Genomic DNA, 20,845 nt, shown 5'->3' with positions numbered 1-20,845 from the left:
TTTTTTTTTTTTTTTTTTTTTTTTTGGGACGGAGTTTCGCTCTTGTTACCCAGGCTGGAGTGCAATGGCGCGATCTCGGCTCACCGCAACCTCCGTCTCCTGGGTTCAGGCAATTCTCCTGCCTCAGCCTCCTGAGTAGCTGGGATTACAGGCATGCGCCACCATGCCCAGCTAATTTTTTTTTGTATTTTTAGTAGAGACGGGGTTTCACCATGTTGACCAGGATGGTCTCGATCTCTTGACCTCGTGATCCACCCGCCTTGGCCTCCCAAAGTGCTGGGATTACAGGTGTGAGCCACCGCACCCGGCCCAGTCTGCAGACTCTTGTTCAACTCCGCACTTGTAATTCCCGGCGCTTGGCTGGTAAAGATCCCCTGTTCTGTGTATTGCTGAGGCTTTGGGGGAAGCGCTGTATCTGGACTTGAGCGCCAGAGGTGGAGCCTCCGAAAGGCCAGTCAGATGCACTTTCTGGGTGAAGCAGCACCCCTCCCCACCTCGGTCTGCCCTGAGTGGGCTTTGCTCACCCTTGGACCAGACCCGTTGAAATGCACCTCCGTTGGAGCTAGGAGATCTCTGGGTTTCTGCGTCTCTTTCGCTGGGTGTTGTGCGTTGGAGTTGTGTCTAATCCGCCATCTTGGATCCTCCCGAGCTGTTCATTTATTCTTTTCTTCATCTAACAAATATTTAGCGAGAGCCCACTAGCTTCCAGTTTCCATGCTAGACTTGGTGGGTAAACGGGACCTTTGCCACTAGGAAGACTAGGGAAGCTTCCTGTGTTTTTTTTGGTTCTAGTGGAGGGGAGATCTGGTTCTTTGTCAGGTCCATAAGCCCTTTTGGGTTTTAGTATCTTCATCAGTAAAATAAAAATGAAATTCAGACCAGGTATGGTAGCTCACAGCTATAATCCCAGCTAGGAGGCCAAGGTAGGAGGCTCTCTTGAGACCAGGAGTTCAAGACCAGCCTGCACAACATAGTGAGACACTTAAAAAAAAATAATTAGCCAGGTGTGGTGGCTAATTTTCCAACTATCTGGGAATAGTTCCAACTATTTGGGAAACTAAGGAGGGAGAATTGCTTGAGCCCAGGAGTTCAAGGCTGCAGTGAGCTATGATTGCACTCCAGCCTGGGCAACAGAGCAAGACTCTGTCTCTAAAAAGAAAAGACAAGAATAAAAAAAAATTCAGCTTTAAAATTTCAGGATAGTATCATCCTATGACACTGTTTACCTGGCTGACTAGATGCAGATCGTTTATTTATTTATTCATTCAGCAAATGCTTATTGATGCTTACTATATGTAGGCACTATGCTAGGTGCTAGAGATATAGTAGTAGCCAGAGCAGACATGAGGTCTGCCCTCATGGAGCATTAATTAAAACCTGTGACGTATACGTTGACTAGGTGATTGTGAATGTGATTAGTTGTATAAAGGGCAAAATGCTAGTTTTGTCGAACAGAAACTAAAAGTGTTTCTTATTTTTGATAGAAGGGGTGTGATAAAACATTTATCAAGCTTGCTTTTTCCTCCCATTTTATGAGTTTACATAGTCTTGTCTGCTTAAACAGGAGCAGTTGGACATCATGGAGACAACTTAGTAGAGAAGATCTTATCAGCACTTCCCCAGCTCCCAGGCCACACAAATGATGTTATGGTTAACATGATACAGCTCACTTCACTCCAAACCGAGGAGGAAAATTATAATGTGATTGCACCAGGCTGTCTTGCACAATCCAAGTAAGATGTGTAGTTTTTTTCCTCTTACCTTTCTCTATCTTTCCCTTTCTTTTTCTCCTAGACTGAGTGGTCCTATGGAAATAAAAGCAATGAAGATTTGGTCTGGTTGAAATATTCACAGTGGGTAGAATTTAGCAAAAAGCATTTTTTCTTAACTTTGAAATAACCATATCCACTAAGCATAACAATAATCCAGAAAGTATGGAATTTTATAGAAGTATCATTTACATGTAATATAAGCTTGTTCCCAGGATCGGGTAAGTAAGTCAGTTTATGTATCTCCATTTCACAGATAGTTTCACATGGAATTGAGGCTAGTCTTCCTCAGTTTCTTTTTCACAGTTGACTTTTTCACATCACCGAAAAGCAACTCAAACAGCAATGAAACCATGCCATTTTTTTAATGTTAGATGATATGGATATCAACAGAAGTTATTATTTCTAAATATATTTTTTTCACATGCTTAGAGAAATCAAAGAGAGAAGATTGTGTACTTTATGCAGAGTTTAAAAATAAAAATTTCTCCAGAAATGACAATAAAAATATATGGTAGTCACCCTCTCAACTTTGTCCTTCACTAACAATTCCTATGGGAATTATTCTTATTTGAAAGAAAAGTATTAGAAGGAAAAAAGTATGTAAGTATATCTGTTTCTCTTATTTTCATGTATTATATTTTTAAATAAAATAGGATCTTTCAGTATTACAGTTTTAAATTTTAACCGTAGCAGATGCATTTGGAATTTCCTTCCATATTCATTAATAGAATTAGTATGTAGTTCCTGAAGTTTTTAGCCTTTGTAGATAGTTAATAATACTTATTGGATACCCAATGTTTACAAGTCAATGTGGGAAGAAAATGGGAAGTTCTAGACTTTTGTCTATTTTGTGTGTTTACACATACAATAAAAACATAGGCCTAAAGACTTGCAGTTCTACAACCCCAGAAGTTATGTGAATGGAAACACTTTTAGCTGTTCAGAGGGCCATTCTGAAGTTAATAATTAAGAGCTTACTGGGACCCTTACTTTAGGTTAAGTAACAAGAAGGATATAAAATAATACATCATTCTTCAAATACTCTTTGTTGAGGAGTCATGATTTATACCCCAGGACAATGTGAAAACAGTAGAAATGATATGAAATCAAGAGCAATGTATCTGCTACGGAGTATAATTGCTACAAATAAAGTATCAGGTTATTGTGGTCTTTGTAGATCAATGTAGACCTTGAAGAGGTGGTAGTGCTTTAACTATGTCTCGAATGACTTAGAAAAGAGGAGGGGGTTGGTGTGAACCAAAGTATAGAAAAAATAGTCAGGGCCTGATGCGATGGGTTTGAAACAGAGAGATAACCTTATTGGACCACTTCTGTCATCTGCTTTGTTCATATGTTTTGGGAGTTATTATGAGGCGAGTACACTTCTAAGCATTTACGTTTGGGAAATCATTTTAAGTTTTACAGTATCCATATTTTGTATGTAAAAAAACTGAGGGAAAGAGACATTAAGTAACAGAGTTAATGGGAGGTAGAGCTAGAAATGAGTCCAGAATGTTTGACTTTAGGCCAGCTGCAATGGCTCATGCCTATAATCCCAGCACTTTGGGAGGCTGAGGCTGGTGGATTACCTGAGGTCAGGAGTTCGAGACTGGACTGGCCAACATGGTAAAACCCTGTCTCTACTAAAAATACAAAAATTAGCCAGGCATGGTGGTGGGCGCCTGTAATCCCAGCTATTTGGGAGACTGAGGCATGAGAATATTTTGAACCCGGGAGGCAGAGGTTGCAGTGAGCTGAGATTGTGCCATAGCACTCCAGCCTGGGTGACAGAGTAAGACTTAACTCAGAAAATAAAAAAAAAGGTTGACTTTAAAGGCACGGTCTTAACTTCTATGCCCTCTATATGCAGGGGCCAGAGAAGAGCTAGGATCTTGAATAGATTTAAAGAGATGAGAGAGAAAAATAAAGTTACTCTTTGACTTAATTTGGGAGTCCTGTTTTTTTCAACATAGTGATTATACAAACAATGGAAATAAATTTTGACTAATTTCAGCAATAAAAGATTATTAAAGGGTACTGGGTGGCTAAATGAATCAAAGAAAGGATTATTAATCAGAATTTTGAAAGGACAAAATAGTTCTAGGAATTTAGGGAGCAGAGGCTCAGGAAAAGCTTCTTTAAGGCCTTGACCTTAGAGAGACTGAATTTTAGCTTTTTTTTTGAGTCCTTTTGCTCAAGATTCAGATTCTGGGGGAAATGGTAAGAATGGCTTTTCTTGGCCTTTGTGCCCACCTTTTGCCCAATATGGGTTGGGAGCTCTTTATACTGACTAAGAATTATGCTAATATCATATGGCATGACAGAGGGGTGGTTCTTCAAAGGAAAATGGAAACTCCTATCACAAGATGGGGAAACAGATGCTGGACATGCAAAAATAGGAGATGCCCCTTAGTAATAGCACACACTTATAGAGGACTTGGCTCACTGCAACCTCTATTTCCCGGGTTCAAGAAATTCTCCTACCTCAGTCTCCCGAGTAGCTGGGACTACAGGCATGTGCCACCATGCCCAGCTAATTTTTTTTTTTGGTATTTTTAGTAGAGACGAGGTTTCATCAAGTTGGTCAGTATAATCTTGAACTTCTGACTTCAGATGATCCACCCGCCTCGGCCTCCCAAAGTGCTGGGATTACAGGCATTCTTATAGAAGACTTTTTGTGTAACAGGCAGCCTTGTAGAAGACTTTGTGTAACAGGCAGTGTTCTGAGCACTTAATATGTGTTAGCTTACATACTTCCCACAATATCTCTACGAGGTAGATTCTCTTATCATCCCCCTTTATAGAAGACAAAGGAAGTTAAATAATATGCCTGAGGTAACACACACAGTTAGGTATGGTGGAAGCCTTTATTTGAACCCAGGCAGTCTGGCTCTAAAGTTAGTGTTTACCATTAACCTATGCCACTTCCACAGAAACCTAAGAAAGTTAAAAAAGAATAAGTAAGCACCCCAGAGGAGTTTGAAAAAAGAGAGAAGAGTTGAATCCATCATTGGACAGCAGGTAAAGAAGCAAATTCTTAGCATAGTAGGACAAAGATAGTTATAAAAGTCTCTCTTAGTCCTATAATGTTTTGATTATAGTCATTTTATTTTACCTTAATTCCCCAGCCCTGATTCTACTACAAGCCTAGACCAAGGCTAAGCCAGTCTTGGAATCTCATTTTCCTTGGCAGTGATGCTTTAGAAATGGGCGAGTGACAAGAGAGAAAGTCTTAGGGCTTCTTGGTCAGGTTTCTTTGCTACTGACAAGAGATGCAATAGAAATGTGTCTGTTCTTCCAGATGTGACCAATGTGTCAGACATATGGAGTTTGATAACTGCTGCAGCAATCTTGCTCACATCTGGAAGTTAATGCTGACACTTGGAAGGTGGCCTAGCCAAGAGAACTGCAGAGAGGAGCAGCTATAAGCTCCAGGATGCACGATGTTTGGACGTTATGTTGTACAGGAGACTATATTTCCTATTGTTTAAGCCAAATTTAGTTGCTTTTTTCTATCATTTGCAAAGTCATCGTGACACATTTTCTACACCTCATTATTTCAGCTTATAAAATGAGGGCATTGGCCTAAATGACTTCTAAGGCTCTTGTTGGGTTTAAAATGAAAATCCTTGCTAACTGAGCCCCTGCTGTGACTTGGCTCTGCCTCTCACTTAGGCTATGTTCATGTGTACATATTTTGTTTCCATGGTTTTTGCCTTTGTTGGTTGTCTTTTTCTTCTCCTTAGATTATGAGTGAGTGTTATCGTAGATTATGAGCTTTTTTTGGAAGATGAAGTTTCGCTCTTGTTGCCCAGGCTGGAGTACAATGGCGTGATCTCTGCATACTGCAGTCTCTGCCTCCCAGGTTCAAGTGATTCTCCTGCCTCAGCCTCCCAAATAGCTGGGATTACAGGCACCTGCCACCACACCCAGCTAATTTTTTGTATTTTTAGTAGAGACAGAGTTTCACTATGTTGGCCAGGCTGGTCTCAAACTCCTAACCTCAGGTGATCCCCCCGTCTCGGCCTTCCAAAGCACGGGGATTACAGGTGGGAGCCATCGTGCCCGGCCTCCGAATATGAGCTTTGAGTGCCATTCAAAAATCACACCTATAATCCCAGCATTTTGAGAGGCCAAGGTTGGTGGATCATTTGAGGTCAGGAGTTTGAGACCAGCCTGGCCAAACTGGTGAAACCCCATCTCTACTTAAGAAAAATATATAAAAATTAGCCAGGTGTGGTGGCACACACCTGTAATCCCAGCTACCAAGAGGCTGAGGCAGAAGAATCACTTGAACCTGGGAGGTGGAGGTTGCAGTGAGTTGAGATTGGGCCACTGCACTCCAGCCTGGGAAATAGAGTGAGACCCTGTCTCAAAAAAAAAAAAAAAAAGTATGATTGTAAGTGTTGGTGAGCTGTGCCCTCCGCTCTGAGGGTTTGTGGCTCACCACTAAAAACAAAATAAATAAATAAGTGTCAAAGATGAGTCTAGAGGGATATAAATAAGAAGAAAGCTTCAGAGATAGCAGGTTTGCTGAAATTGTGAAACCGGAAGTCAGGTTGGAAAAGATGATGAGATAGGTGGTGAGAAAATCATAAACAAAGAGAAGTCTAAAGCAATAATTGGGAGAAAAATGGTATTCTTTTTCAATTGCTTAGAAGACTGAGGGAATTATGTTGATTAATTTCCCTTCAAAAGAAGAATTGAAATAAATCACAGCTTTCCTATCATAGTTTATATGTCTATCAAAGCAATAATAATGACTACCTTCAACCATACCTACCAGAAACTTTTCAATGAAATGAGAGTGAGGATAAAAAAGTTAGTACTAAAAGGCAAAACAAATGAGTGCTTGGCAACAAATGTACCTGCAATGGAAAAATCTTTCACAGCAATAAGCCTTGATAATCAAAATTTATCGCTAAGATAATTTTTATAAAAGGCTGTTTATAATTATAGAAATTGAAGTTACTGCCAATGCAAATGAGAAATTGAGAACTTAAATGCATTTTAATGTGTCTTTCCAGACTTGTCTATTGTTCTCTGGATTTTGTGGAATATTTCAACAAGAAGGAGGCAGAATCTTTTCTGCTCTTATGTTTTCCTCCTGTTGAATTGGGTTTTTATTCTGTGCCCAGCTCCACTCTCTCTGTTTTTAAGTTCTTAAACAACCTTCACCTGATGCCCTACTTGCATTTACTACAACTGTGCTTGGTGCTTCCGGCTCTGTGCTAACCCTGCACCTGCAGTGCTGCTGGTTCTGTTGGATCCAGTATCCGCTTCTCCCATTGCTCCCTGCATGCCTCCTGGTGAAAGCCAAGACCTCACAATGACCTGCAATACTGTGTACCATCTGGCTTCCTGGTCCTCTCTGACTGAGTCTCTTCCTGTCTTCTTTCCAGCAACTTAAGCTTCCTTGCTCTTCTTCCAATAGGATGGGCTGGGTCCTGCCTCAGGGCTTTGGCTATTGAAGTTCCACCCACGCAGATCATTTTTCCTGCAGATATACACTTGGCCTCGTTTCCTTTCTTCCTTCTTAGTGAGGCCTTTCCTGTCCATCTTAGCACTTCATGTCTCCCTTCACTATTTCATTTTTTTCCGCCATAGCACTTATCACTTTCTAATATATTGATATTTATGTTGTATTTTGGTCTCTTCTTCTACTAGAGAGCTATGGAGAGAACTCTTCACTGCAGAGTTCCACAAGAACAGGGATATTTATCTGATTTATTGATCGCTGTGCCCCCATTGCCAGGCACACCAGGCATTCAAGAGATGTTTGTTGAATGAACACATGGCGATGGGCAGGATCCGTGAGTCAAGCAAAGCTACTCGACTAAGACAGAGAGGGTGAAGCCAGATGAGAGCATGGGGATCTTTAGACTCTGTGGAATATTTCAAACACTGTCATTGGGTTAGTAAAAATATTTGCAAAAATATATATTCACATTTGCTTATGATACATTAAATATACCTGGAGAATGTTTATGACACTGATGACATTAGCTGCCTCTGTAGTGGAGTGTTGGGTGACTGGAGACACAGTGAGAAGTTATTCAAATGAATAGTAAGGAGGGAGGAGGGAGATGTCTTACTACAAATACCAGTTTGAGTATTTTGAATTTTCAATCATGTGAATGTTATCTGTTATTAAAAATAAATATATATTAGGTTTAAATGAAAACATGACTTCCTTCTTAAGCTAGCTTAAGATATGGTTCTCACTTCTAGGAAAGAAAGTTGCTGTCTCTTACTTTGGAACCTCTACAAAGCTTCTCTTTCTTATATCATCCTCCATTCTCACTGAACTGCTCTACAACTTCTAGTAAAATGCCAGAACACTATACTGAAATTGTTTACATGTCTCTCTCCTTCACTAGTCTGTAAATTTCTTGAGTAGGAGATGTGCCTTGCCACTTTTAAGACATAATAGTGAACTGAGTACAGCAATCAATAAATTATTGAATAAGTTGTAACATTAGAGAAGCCAAGGCTGGGCACGGTGGCTCACACTTGTAATCCCAGCACTTTGGGAGGCCGAGATGGGTGGGTCACTTGAGCTCAAGAGTTCGAGACCAGCCTGACCAGCATGGTAAAACCCATCTACTAAAAATACAAAATTAACCAGGTATAGTGGTGCACACTTGTAATCCCAGCTACTTGGGAGGCTGAGGTGGGAAAATCACTTGAACCCAGGAGGTAGAGGTTGCAGTAAACAGAGATTGTGCCATTGCATTCTAGCCTAGGCAACAAGAGTGAAACTCGGTCTCAAAAAAAAAGAAGATGACATAAATCCATGAAAAGCCTTACCAACTTCATTTTAGTACTTAAGACATTGTCTAGTATTGTTGATTGGTTTTTATATGTCATACGTATAACCATATATAAATATAAATCTTATTTCTTTTATTTATTTATTTATTTGTATGTACTTTTTCTAAAATGCACCTCAATGTCTAGGTCAGTGAGAAAGAAAGAAGACAACATCAAGTAACTGAATTTTGTCAAGCATTGTGCTAGGTATTTTAAAATGCATTATTACATGTAATTTTTAAAACAACTCTACAAGGTGGATCATATTGTCTTTTTCGTTTCTATAGAAGTTTAGAGAAAGAGACTTAAGTAACTTGCCCTAAGCCAAATTTTCCATAAGTAATTGAATCAATTCTTTTTTTTGAAAAAACATTATTTTTAAATTCTAAGGCACACTTCCTTTCTACTCTACCACACCAACTCTGTGATGCATGCTTAGTTGAATGCATTCTCAACTGTCAATAATGAGATTCAGAAAATATGATAAAATATGGAGTTTATTGAGAGTACCACCTGGGAAATACAGACTACAAAGGAATGGAATTCATGCTCCAAAGGGGAGAAGTTAAAGTGTGACGTATACAGGCAGAGATGGGGGCATTTCGCAGGGTTACAACATATTCTGTACAAGGTCAGTACGCATATTATAGTGATTTGATTGCCACATGCCAAGGACGATTGCCGTAACATTCCATAACAAGGAGTAATAGTCTTGAGGGATCTTACCTCTGGTTCCATTTGGTCTTTCCTAATCATTTATAGGAATAAGCAGAGGTTGCAGCTGCGTGCTCCATGACTCAGGCTACATAGCCACATTCCTCTCAAGGCTCAAAATAATTTAAACTTCCACAGCTTTAAATCTGAATTATTTAATTACACAGCATGTACAATTAAACCAATAAATTCAGAAATTGTGGATACTCTGGTTTGTAAAAAATCATGTTTTAAGTCCAATATTCTTTTTTTTGATGTTTAGCTTTTGGTAGAGTATATTATTAATTTGGATTATTTTGATTTATTATAATATATTTTATTTTCAACTTTTATTTTAGATTCAGGGGGTACAAGTATAAGTTTGTTACCTGGGTACGTTGTATGATGCTAAGTTTTAAGGTTTTATCCCATCACCCAGATACCGAGCATAGTACCCAATAATTAGTTTTTCAGCCCTTGCTCCCCTCCCTCTCTCCTCTCTCTGGCAGTCACCAGTGTCTATAGTTGCCATCTTTATGTTCACGAGTACTCAATGTTTAGCTATCAGTTATAAGTGAGAGTCTGTGGTATTTGGTTTTCTGTTCCTATGTTAATTTGCTTAGGATAATGGCTTCCAACTGCATTAATGTTGCTGCAAAGGATGTGATTTCATTGTTTTTCATGGGTACATAGTGTTCCCTGGTATATATGTACCACATTTTCTTTATCTAATCCATCACTGATGGACACCTAGGTTGATTTCATGTCTTCACTATTGTGAATAGTGCTACAATGAGCATGCAAGGGCATGAGTCTTTTGGGTAAAATGGTTCATTTTATTTTGGGTATATGCCCATAATAGGATTGTTGGGTCAAATAGTAGTTCTTTTTTGAGTTCTTTGAGAAATCTCCAAACTACTTTCCATAGTGGCTGAACTAATTTACATTCCTGCCAACAGCGTATAAACATCCCCTCTTCTTTGCAGCCTCACCAGCATTTGTTTTTCTTTTTTTAATTTTTTTTAAATAATAGCCATTCTGACTGGTGTGAGATAATATCTCATTGTGGTTTTGGTTTGCTTTTCTCTGATGACTAATGATGTTGAGCATTTTTTCATGTTTGTTGGCCATGTGTATGTCTTCTTTTTTTTTTTTTTTTTGAGATGGAGTCTTGCTCTGTCACCTAGGCTAGAATGTGCAATGGTGTGATCTTGGCTCACTGTAACCTCTGCCTCCTGGATTTGAGCAATCCTCCCACCTCAGCCTCCCAAGTAGCTAGGATTACAGGTGTACACTGCCATGCCCAGCTAATTTTTTTTTTTTTTTTTTTTTTTTTTGTATTTTTAGTGGAGACAGCGTTTCACCATACTGGCCAGGCTGGTCTCGGCTCTTGACCTCAGGTGATCCACCCACCTCAGCCTCCTAAAATGCTGGGATTGTAGGTGTGAGCCACCATGCCCTGCCTGTATATCTTCTTTTGAGAAGTGTCTGTTCATGCCCTTTGCCCATTTTTTAGTGGGATTATTTGTTTTTTGTTTGTTCAATTGTTTGTTTCTTAAATATTCTGGATATTAGACCTTTGTTAGATGCACTGTTTGCTACTATTTTCTCCCATTTTGTGGATTGTCTGTTTACTCTGTTAATTGTTTCTTTTGCTGTGCAGAAGCTCTTTAGTTTAATTAGGCCTCACTTACCAATTTTTGTTTTTGTTACAATTGCTTTTGAGGACTTAATCAAATTTTTTCCCAAATCCAGTGTCCTGAATGCTATTTCCTATGCTTTCTTCCAGGAATCATATAGTTTGAGGTCTTACATGTCAATCTTTAATCTATCTTGAGTTAATTTTTGCATATGGTAAATGATAGGGATCCAGTTTCACTCTTCCGCAAATGGCTAGCCATCTATCCCAGCACCATTTATTGAATAGGGAATCCTTTTCCCATTGGTTATTTTTGTCAACTTTGTCAAAGATCAGATGGCTATTTTATTTCTGGGTTCTGTATTCTGTTTTGTTGGTCTGTGAGTCTGTTTTTGTACCAGTAACATGCTGTTTTGGTTAGTATAGTTTGAAGTTAGAAATATGATACCTTCAGCTTTGTTGTTTTTGCTTAGGATTGCTTTGGCTCTTCAGACTCTTTTTTGGTTCCAAGTGAATTTTAGAATAGTTTTTTATAGTTCTTAGAAAAATGATGTTTGCAGTTTGATAGGAATAGTGTTGAATTCCTGTCAACACTGGAATTGCTTTGGGTTGTATGATCATTTACACAATATTCTTCCAATCTGAGAGCATGGAATGTTTTTTCATTTCTTGTGTCATCTATGATTTCTTTCAACAGTGTTTTGTAATTTTTCTCATAGAGATCTTTTATTTCCCTGGTTATATGTATTCCTAGATATTTTATTTAATTTGTTGATATTGTAGATGGGACTGCATTCTTGATTTTACTCTTGGATTGAACATTATTGGTATATAGAAATGCTACTGATTTTTGTACATTGATTTTGTATTCTGAAATTTCACTAAAGTCATTTGTTAGTTCGAGGAGCCTTTTGGTGGAGTCTCTAGGGTTTTCTAAGTATAGAATCATATCATCAGTGAAGAGAGATAGTTTGACTTCTATCTTTCCAATTTGGGTACCTTTTATTTCTTTTTCTTGCTCAATTGCTCTGGCTAAGAATTCCAGTACTATATTTAATAGGAGTTATGAAAGTGGGCATCCTTGTCTTGTTCTAGTTCTAAAGAGGAATGCTTTCTGCCCATTCAGTATGATGCTGGCTGTGGGTTTGTCATATATAGCTCTTATTATTTTGAGGTATGTTCCTTTGATGCCTTGCTTTATGAGGGTTTTTATCATGAAGGGATGTTGGATTTTATTGAAAGCTTCTGCATCTATTGAGATGATCTCATGGTTTTTGTTTCTAATTCTATCTATGTAATGAATCACATTTATTGGTTTGCATATGTTAAAACAATCTTGCTTTCCATGAATGAAGCCTACTTGACCATGGTGGATTAACTTTTTGATGTACTGTTGGATTTGTTTAGCTAGCATTTTGTTGACGATTTTTGCATCTGTGTTCATCAGGGATATTGGCCTGTAGGTTTTTTTTTTTTTTTTTTTCCTGTGTCTTTGCCAAATTCTGGTATCAACATGATGCTAACTTTGTAGAATGAATTAGGGAGGAGTCTTTCCTTCCTGGTTTTTCTGAATAGTTTCAGGAGCATTACCGGTTCTTCTTTGTAGGTCTGACAGAATTTGGCTGTGAATCTGTTTGGTCCAGGGCTTTTTTTTGGTTGGTAGGTTTATTATTGTTATTTTTATTACTGATTCAATTTCAGAAGTAATATTAGTCTGTTCAAGGTTTCAATTTCTTCCAGATTCAATCTTGGGAGATTATGTGTTTCCAGGAATTTATTCATTTCCTCTAGATTTTCTAGTTTCTGTGTGTATAGAGGTGTTCATAATAGTCTGTGAAGATCTTTTCTATTTGTATGGGACCTGTTGTGATGTCACCTTTGCTGTTTCTGATTGTGCTTGTTTGGATCTTCTCTGGTTTTCCTCTTTATCTAGCTAATGGTCTATTGATCTTGCTTATCCTTTTAAAGAACCAACTTTTGGTTACATGGGTTCTTTGTCTAGATTTTTGGGTCTCACTCTCATTCAGTTCTGCACTATTTTAGTTATTTATTTTCTTCTGGTAGCTTTGAGTCAGTTTGTTCTTTTTTTTAGTTTCTCTAGGTGTAATGTTAGATTGTTAACTTGAAATATTTCTAACTATTTGAGGTAGATGCTTAGCACTATAAATTTTCCTGTTAGTACTGTTCTTGCTGCATCTCAGAGATTTTGGTAAGTTGTGTCTCTGTTTTCATTTATTTCAAAGACTTCTTTGCTTTCTGCCTTAATTTTGTTGTTTACTCAAAAGCCATTCAGGAGCAAGTTGTTTAATTTTCATGTAATTGTCTGGTTTTGAGAGCTCCTCTTGGTGTTGGATTCTATTTTTATGCCACTGTGGTCAAGGAGTATGGTTGGTATGATTTTGAATTTTTTGAATTTATTGAGACTTGCTTTATGGCCCAGCGTATTGGTTGATCTTGAAGTATGTTCCATGAGCAGTTGAGAAGAAAGTATATTCTGTGGTTGATGGATGGAGTATTCAGTAGATGTTTATTAGATCCAATTGGTTAAATGTCAAATTTAAGTCCAGAATTTCTTTATGCTTTGATGATCTGTCTAACTCTGTCAGTGGGTGTTGAAGTTTTCCCCTATAATTGTGTGGTGTCTAAGTCTTTTCATAGGTCTAGAAGTACTTGTTTTATTAATCTGGGTGCTCCAATTTTGGATGTATACATATTTAGGATAATTGTCTTTTTGTTAAATTGAACCCTTTATCATTATAATGTCCTTCTTTGCCCTTTTTTGCTGTTGTTTGTTTAAAGTCTGTTTTAGCTGATATAATTATAGTGACCTCTGTTCTTTTTCGTTTTCCATTTGTGTGATAGATCTTTCTCCAACTCTTTACTTTCAGCCTATGGGTGTTGTTACATGTCAGATGGGTCTCTTGAAGAGAGCAGATGGATGGGTGTTCTTTTTTTTTTTTTTTTTTGATCCAACTTGCCACTCTGTGCTGGTAAAGTGGGGGTGTTTAGACCATTTACATTCAAGGTTAATTTTTGTTTGTTTGTTTGTTTTTCTGTTTTGAGACAGGGTCTCATTCTTTTACCAAGGCTAGAGTGCAGTGGTGCAATCACGGCTCACTGCAGCCTTAACCTCCCCAGGCTCATGTGATTCTCTCACCTCAGTTTTTGTATTTTTAGTAGAAATGGGGCTTCACTATGTTGCTCAAGCTGGTCTCAAACTCCTGGGTTCAAGCAGTCCAATGCCTCAGCCTCCCAAAGTGTTAGGATTACAGGCATGAGCCACTGTGCCAGCCTTCAAGGTTAATATTGATATATGAGGTTTTGATCATATTGTGAAGCTGCTAGCTAGTTGCTTTGTAGTTTCTCTGGTGTGGTTGCATTATAGGGTCTGTGGACTATGTCATTAAGTATGTTTTTCTGGTAGCAGATATCGTTTTTACATTTCCATGTTTCAAACTCTCTTATGGATCTTTTGTAAGGATGGTCTAGTGGTAACAAATGTTTAGTGTTTGCTTGCCTGGAAAAGATTTTATTACTCCTTCACTAATAAAGCATAGTTTGGTTGGATATGAAATTCTTGGTTGACTTTTCTTTTAGAGTGCTGAAAATAGGCCCCCAATCTACCCTGGTTTATAGGATTTCCGTAGAGGAGTCAGCTGTTAGCCTTATAAGGTTCCCTTTGAACATGATCTGGCCTCTTTCTGTAGCTGCCTTTAAGATTTTTTACTTTAACTTTGACTTTGCATAGTCTGGTGACTCTATGCCTTGGTAATGTTTGTTTTTTATGCTATCTCACAGGTGTTCTATAGATTTTTTATATATTGATGTCTACCTCTCTAGCAAGAAGAGGGGAGTTTTCCCGAATAATTCCCTCAAATATATTTTCCAGGTTGTTTACTTTTTCTCCTTCTCTCTCAGGAATGTCAGTAATTCATAGATTTGTTCACTTTACACAATCCTATATTTCTCAAAGACTTTATTCACTTTTAAAAATTCTTTTTACTTTACTTTTGCTGGATTTAGTTCAAAAGATCAATCTTCAATTCTTTCTTCTGTTTGGTCCAGTCTATTGATAAAACTTTCAATTGTATTTTGAAATTCCTTAAGTGAGCTTTTTGATTCCAAAAGTTCTGATTGGTTTCTTTTAAATATGTTTATCTCTTTATTTGCTGGGTTGCTTTAGAAGTTCTTATATGTTGATTTTTAATATTATTTTGGATCTTGTTGAGCTTCCTTGTAATCCATGCTTTGAATTCTTTATCATTTCTGAGTTACCATTTTGGTTAGGGACCATTGCTGGAGTTAATCTAATCCTTTGGTCATGTCACAACATTATGATTTTTTATGATGCCAGAATTATTGTGCTGGATCCTCCTCATTTGGAGACACTGGTACTTCTAATTTTTGTAATTATTTTTTGCAGATAGGAATTTTTCTTTTTCTGTATTATTATTATTACTATTTTCTTTCCCTTTCCCTCCTCCCTAGGAATGTGACTGTAAGGAGTTCTGGGTAGGGTCTTTTGACTTTGCTTCTATAGCCCTAGCCACTTCTTTTGGTGGGTTTTATATTAGACTGTCGCATTCAACCTATAAGCTAGTAGGTGGCACTTTACAGGTGAGAGCTGACTGTGGCCAACATACTTGGTTTTTGTTTACTGGGAGAAGCTGTCTGTTGCCTCAGGTAATAGGCTGATTCCTGGAATTGTGCAGTAGTCTGAGATCCCTGCTCAGCCTGGGGGGAAAAGGGAAAGATGAGCAGGGCCAGACTGGGCAGGCCTGCCTATAGGTCTCCTGATGGCAGACACAGGTACCTGCCCTGAGGGAGAATCCAGTGGGTGGCTACCAGTTCTCCAGAGGTGTGCCTAGGCTTGGAGCTGGGAAACCTCCTCAGCCCCAAGTTCTCTGCACAAGAATAGGAGACAGCCCAGACTCCTAATCTAGCGGAGTTGGTGCCCCAGATGCCTGGAGATCTGCTTGGCATAGACTGTAGAGGGCCCCACTGCATCACAGTCTCTGCACAGGAAGGGTTGGTAACTCAGGCTGATAATCCAGGTGAACGGGTGCTCCAAATGCCTGAAGATCAGCCTGGGCATGGAGTGGACAGGGCCCTACTTTACTACAATCTCTGCACAGGAAGGATGGAGTGATTCAGCCTGCTAATCCAGACAAACAGGTGCTCTGAATGCCTGGAGATCTGCCTGGCAGATAGGTTCCCCCTGCACCAGGATCTCTGCACAGCAGGGGTGAGGCAACTCACACTGCTAGTATTTATGAATTAGTACTTCAAATGCCAGGAGCTCTGCCTACACGAGGGGCAGAGAGTTCCCGATTGTACCTTGATCTCTGCACAGGAGGAGTGGAGTGGCTCAGGCCACTGATATAGGCATGGGTATGCTCCAAATACCTGGATTTCTGCCTGGAGGTAGAGCGGATAGGGCCTGCTGCATGGTGATCTCAGGGGAGCAGGCCGGAACATCTAGAAATGGCACACACTGACCAATTCCAGGTTACCAAGGTGGCCCTGGCCACAAGTCTCATTACCCAGGAGAAACTGTAGCTAGAGCAGCTCTCCTCCCATCCCTGGCCTGCAATGGGGGAGAGCATAATTCCAGTGCCTACACTTTCTACAGTTCTGACTATGGAGGCCCCTACCCCACTGGAGCAAGATCTCTAGAGCAAGCACTCCAATCTCTGGGCCAAGACTAAAATACCTGTATGACCATGCTATTGGGTCACCAAAGAATGGCTGACTTTGTATGCACCTAGATTTAAAATGGTGCCATCAGCCAGGTATGGTGGCTCATGCCTGCAATTTTGACATTTTGGGAGGCCAGAGTGGGAGGATTACCTGAGCCCAGGAGTTTGAGGCTGTCCTGGACAATATGATGAGACACTGTCTCTACAAAAAAATAAAAAATTAACTGGGTGTGGTGCATGCCTCTGGTCCCAGCTACTCAAGAGGCTGAGGTGGGAAGATCGTATGAGCCCAGGATGCTGAGGCTGCAGTGAGCTGTGTTAACGTACTGCAATCCAGCCTGGGTGACAGAGCAAGACCGCGTCTCAAATAAAAATAGATAGATAGATAAATTTTAAAAATTCACCTCCTGCTCTTAGTTCCAAGTTGGGGAAAATGCCTGTAGCTTTTTCTGGTGTCTTTCCCTCACAGTATCTCCATGCCCCTTCTCAAGTTAGCTCCAGGGCTTGGGAGGAATGAAGTACCCTCCCTTGGCATGGAGATACTGTGAGGGAAAGTGAGTCGTGGAGGGAGGCTGTCTGCCACTCTCACGTGCGGCGCTTCACTCTTATCAGCCGGATGCTATCCTGAGGGCTGTTTGCCTGTGTTCTCCTCCTTGGGATCTGGAGGGTTTTTCATGATTCTGATGGATTCCCATTTTCCCTTTTTTTTTTTTTTTAATTCTATTTTTGAGACAGGCTGGAGTGCAGTGACACAATCACAGCTGACTGCAGTCTTGACCTCCTGGGCTCAAGCAATCATCCTATCTCAGCCTCCCAAGTAGCTGCTACTACAGGCATATACCACCAACCACACCTGGCTAATTTTTTTTGTTGTTGTTTTAATGGATGAGAGGTTTCTATGTTGCCCAGGCTGGCCTCGAATGTGTAGCCTCGAAGATTTTTATAGAGATGGTGTTACAGGAAAGGGATCCTGATCCAGACCCCAAGAGAGGGTTCTTGGATCTCATGCAAGAAAGAATTCAGGGTGAGTCCATAAAGTGAAACAAGTTTATTAGGAAAGTAGAGGAACAAAAAAATGGCTATTCCACAGACAGAGCAGCCCCGAGGGCTGCTGGTTGCTATTTTTATGGTTATTTCTTGATGATATACTAAACAAAGGGTGGATTATTCCTGCCTCCCTTTTTTAGACCATATAAGGTAACTTCCTGACATTTGTAAACTGTCATGGTGCTGATGGGAGTGTAGCAGTGAGGATAACCAGAGTTCATTCTCATCGCTATCTTGGTTTTGGTGGGATTTAGCCAGCTTCTTTACTGGAACCTGTTTTATCAGCAAGGTTTTTATGACCTGTATCTTCTGATGACCTTCTATCTCATCATGTGACTCAGAATGCCTTATCCATCTGGGACTGCGGCCTAGTAGGTCTCAGCCTCATTTTACCAGCCCCTATTTAGGATGGAGTTTCTCTGGTTCAAATGTCTCTGATAGAATTATTGAACTTGGATGAACATGTTAAGTAACTACGTATTAAGTGTTGGCTTTAAGTTGGATAACCAGCACACAGAGGGTGTATCTTCACACAGCAGCGTTATGAACTTGCTGTTGGTACAGGCCATGGGTTTCTCATCTTCACCTGTCGTCCTTACAAAGGTGACTTTTTTTGTTTTTGTACTCTTCAGGTAAACGTTGCAAATTTGGAAGGAGAAAGGCCTATTTCTTCTCAGCATGCAGCTTGCTATGTTTAACTTTTTCTCCTAAAGATCATCTGGGCTCAGTTACAGCTTTAAAAAATAGAATTAATGAACAATTTGTGAATGGTGTGGTGAAGTAAAGCAGGATTCTTTTCTGAAAATGAAAATGAAGAGATAAACATGTTTACTAAGAAATATTTAAACATTTTAATGTACCAGAGACATTTTAAGTTCTATTTCTTGATAAATAATTATGTTTAATAGATATATGTTCTAGAATTCTCCCTTTTAAAATGCATATTAAGAAAAGAATGTTTGAAGGTAGAAATTCTTGTTCTATAATTGCTGACGTATTGCTACCCTGTCATTGTATTTGTTAGTTAAGGAATGTGCATTCAAACCGCTTAATCTTTTTCATATTGAAACTTTAAAATGTTTGTGGTATCTGTGTTGTAGGAAGACTCAACTCGGGCCACTGTGGCTTGGGAATTCATAATCTAAATGGAAAACTATGACTCCTTTCAACGAAGACAAGAACCCTCTGAAGTTAGTTAAAATGGAAGAGGAGGAATGGAAAGGCTCATTACATTTGAATGACAAGTACAGTAATTTATTGCAGTTCCTAATTAGGTTGATCTTTACTGCCAAGTAAAAGTGAATAACAATTTAAAAAGGTAATTCCTGATGAGTTAACCAATCACAACCTTTATTGTAATGTTTCTAAATCTTACGTTATATAGACCAGAGTGTGTTCAGCAGCACTGCCCAGATTGTCCCCACAGCTCTAGCTCACCTCCAACATCTATTGCTATTCTTGCCTGAGGGCCCATTTCCTTTTTTCCTTTTATCTCTGCCTTTTAATAATGATGTCACATTGGGACAATGGCTGTCAGTTGGGTAGATGGGATCAACAGGGTACAGGTAGGTGCCCTTCTAGCACAGCTGGAAGGAGAACAAAGTAATTCAAAGGGTTTTAACAATGAAAGGAGGCGTCTTTGGGGCTCAAGGCAGGCAAGGTCAGAAATCCAGGAAGCTATTTAGGTGACGTATCATGGATGGAAATACAGAAGCAAACCCTCCAAGCATGGATGTGTGTTGGAATTTGTTTTTCAAAATATTTATTAATTGACCACTGTGTGCCAGGCACTTGATAAAGACAAGACCTCTGCCCTCATGGAACTTATTCTGATAGGGGAGACAGTTAACAAACAGATAAACAAGTGAATTTGTAATCTAATGTCAGCTGGAGATAAGCAAATAAAACCAAGTAAGGGAATCAAGAGTGAGTAGGGATTTGGGGTATTGAGGTGGAGTGTGGAAAGATAGAAAAAGCCATTCCAAGATGTCTTTTAAGCATAGACCTCTTTAAAGTAAGCTGAGATTCTTCTGGATATCTGGGGCTAGAAAATTGTGGCCTTGGGAAAGGATTAGTTATTCAAAGATGGCTCATTTTGGTGTTGATTTGCATTTTCCTGCTGGCTAATGATATTGAACATTCTTCACGTGTTCATTTTCCATCTGCATGTACTGTTCTTAAAAATTTCTTTTCACATCTTTGGCCCATTTTCTAATTGAATTTTGTTTTTACTTTTGAGCTTTAAGATATTTTTTGTTTGTTTGTTTTTTGAGACAGAGTATTGCTCTGTGGCTCAGGCTGGAGTGCAATGGCAGGATACCAACTCACTGCAACCTCTGCCTCCCAGATTCAAGTGATTCTCCTGCCTCAACCTCCCAGGTAGCTGGGACTACAGGCATGTGCCACCACAGCCAGCTAATTATTGTATTTTTTGTAGGACAGGTTTTCGACATTGTAAGCCAGGCTGATCTCCAGCTCCTGACCTCAAGTGGTCCACCTGCCTTGGCCTCCCAAAGTGCTGGTATTACAGGTGTGACCACCAAGCCCAGCCTGAGAGTTCTTTGAATAAGCTTTTGTCAGATAAGTAGTTTGGAAATATTTGCTCCTGGTCTATAACTTATCTTTTCATCCTCTTAACAGAGTCTCTTCATAGACCCTAACCCTAACCCTAACAATGAATTTTCTGTTGGATTATCATGTCATCTGCAAATAGAGACAGATTTACTTGTTGTTTTATGACCTGTGTGTATTATATTTCCTTATCTGCTTTATTGCCCTGACTAGAATTCTGTTGAATAAGAATGGTAAGCCTGAACATCCCATCCTTGTTTATGATATCAAGGGGAAAGCATTCAGTCTTTCCCCATCAAGTATAATGTTAACTGTGGGAGTTTTTTGAATATGCTTTTTGTCAGGTGGAGTAAGTGTCCCTCTATTTTTATTTTGCTGAGAGTTTTAATCATGAATTCTGTGAAATGCTTTTTTAAACATTGATTTATATGATCATGTGGTTGTTCTTCTTTAACCTGCTAATATGATGGGATACATCGATGGATTTAAAACTATTAACCAGCTTTGCATCCCTGGAATCAACTCTAGTTGGTCTTGGTGTACAATTTCTTTGTGTATGTTGTTGAATTCTATTTGGTAATATTTTTTAAAGTGTTTTTGGATCTATAATC

The 20,845-nt window shown here is 39.3% G+C and overlaps 1 protein-coding gene across 2 annotated transcripts in view; it reads left to right on the top strand.

The window, feature by feature from the left end:
- Nucleotides 1-20,845, top strand: part of SCFD2 (sec1 family domain containing 2) — a 430,823-nt gene that overhangs the window by 16,684 nt on the left and 393,294 nt on the right. For both annotated transcript variants that reach the window (XM_032274167.1, XM_032274166.1), the window contains exon 2: nt 1,565-1,733. In XM_032274167.1, coding sequence (XP_032130058.1) covers nt 1,565-1,733 — 169 coding nt within the window. The remainder of the gene's footprint in view (nt 1-1,564; nt 1,734-20,845) is intronic.

Source organism: Sapajus apella, unplaced genomic scaffold (assembly GCF_009761245.1).
Source record: "Sapajus apella isolate SASKATOON/1434 unplaced genomic scaffold, GSC_monkey_1.0 scaffold5, whole genome shotgun sequence".
Taxonomy (NCBI): Eukaryota; Metazoa; Chordata; class Mammalia; order Primates; family Cebidae; genus Sapajus; species Sapajus apella.
This window is presented reverse-complemented; position numbering and strand designations above follow the sequence as displayed.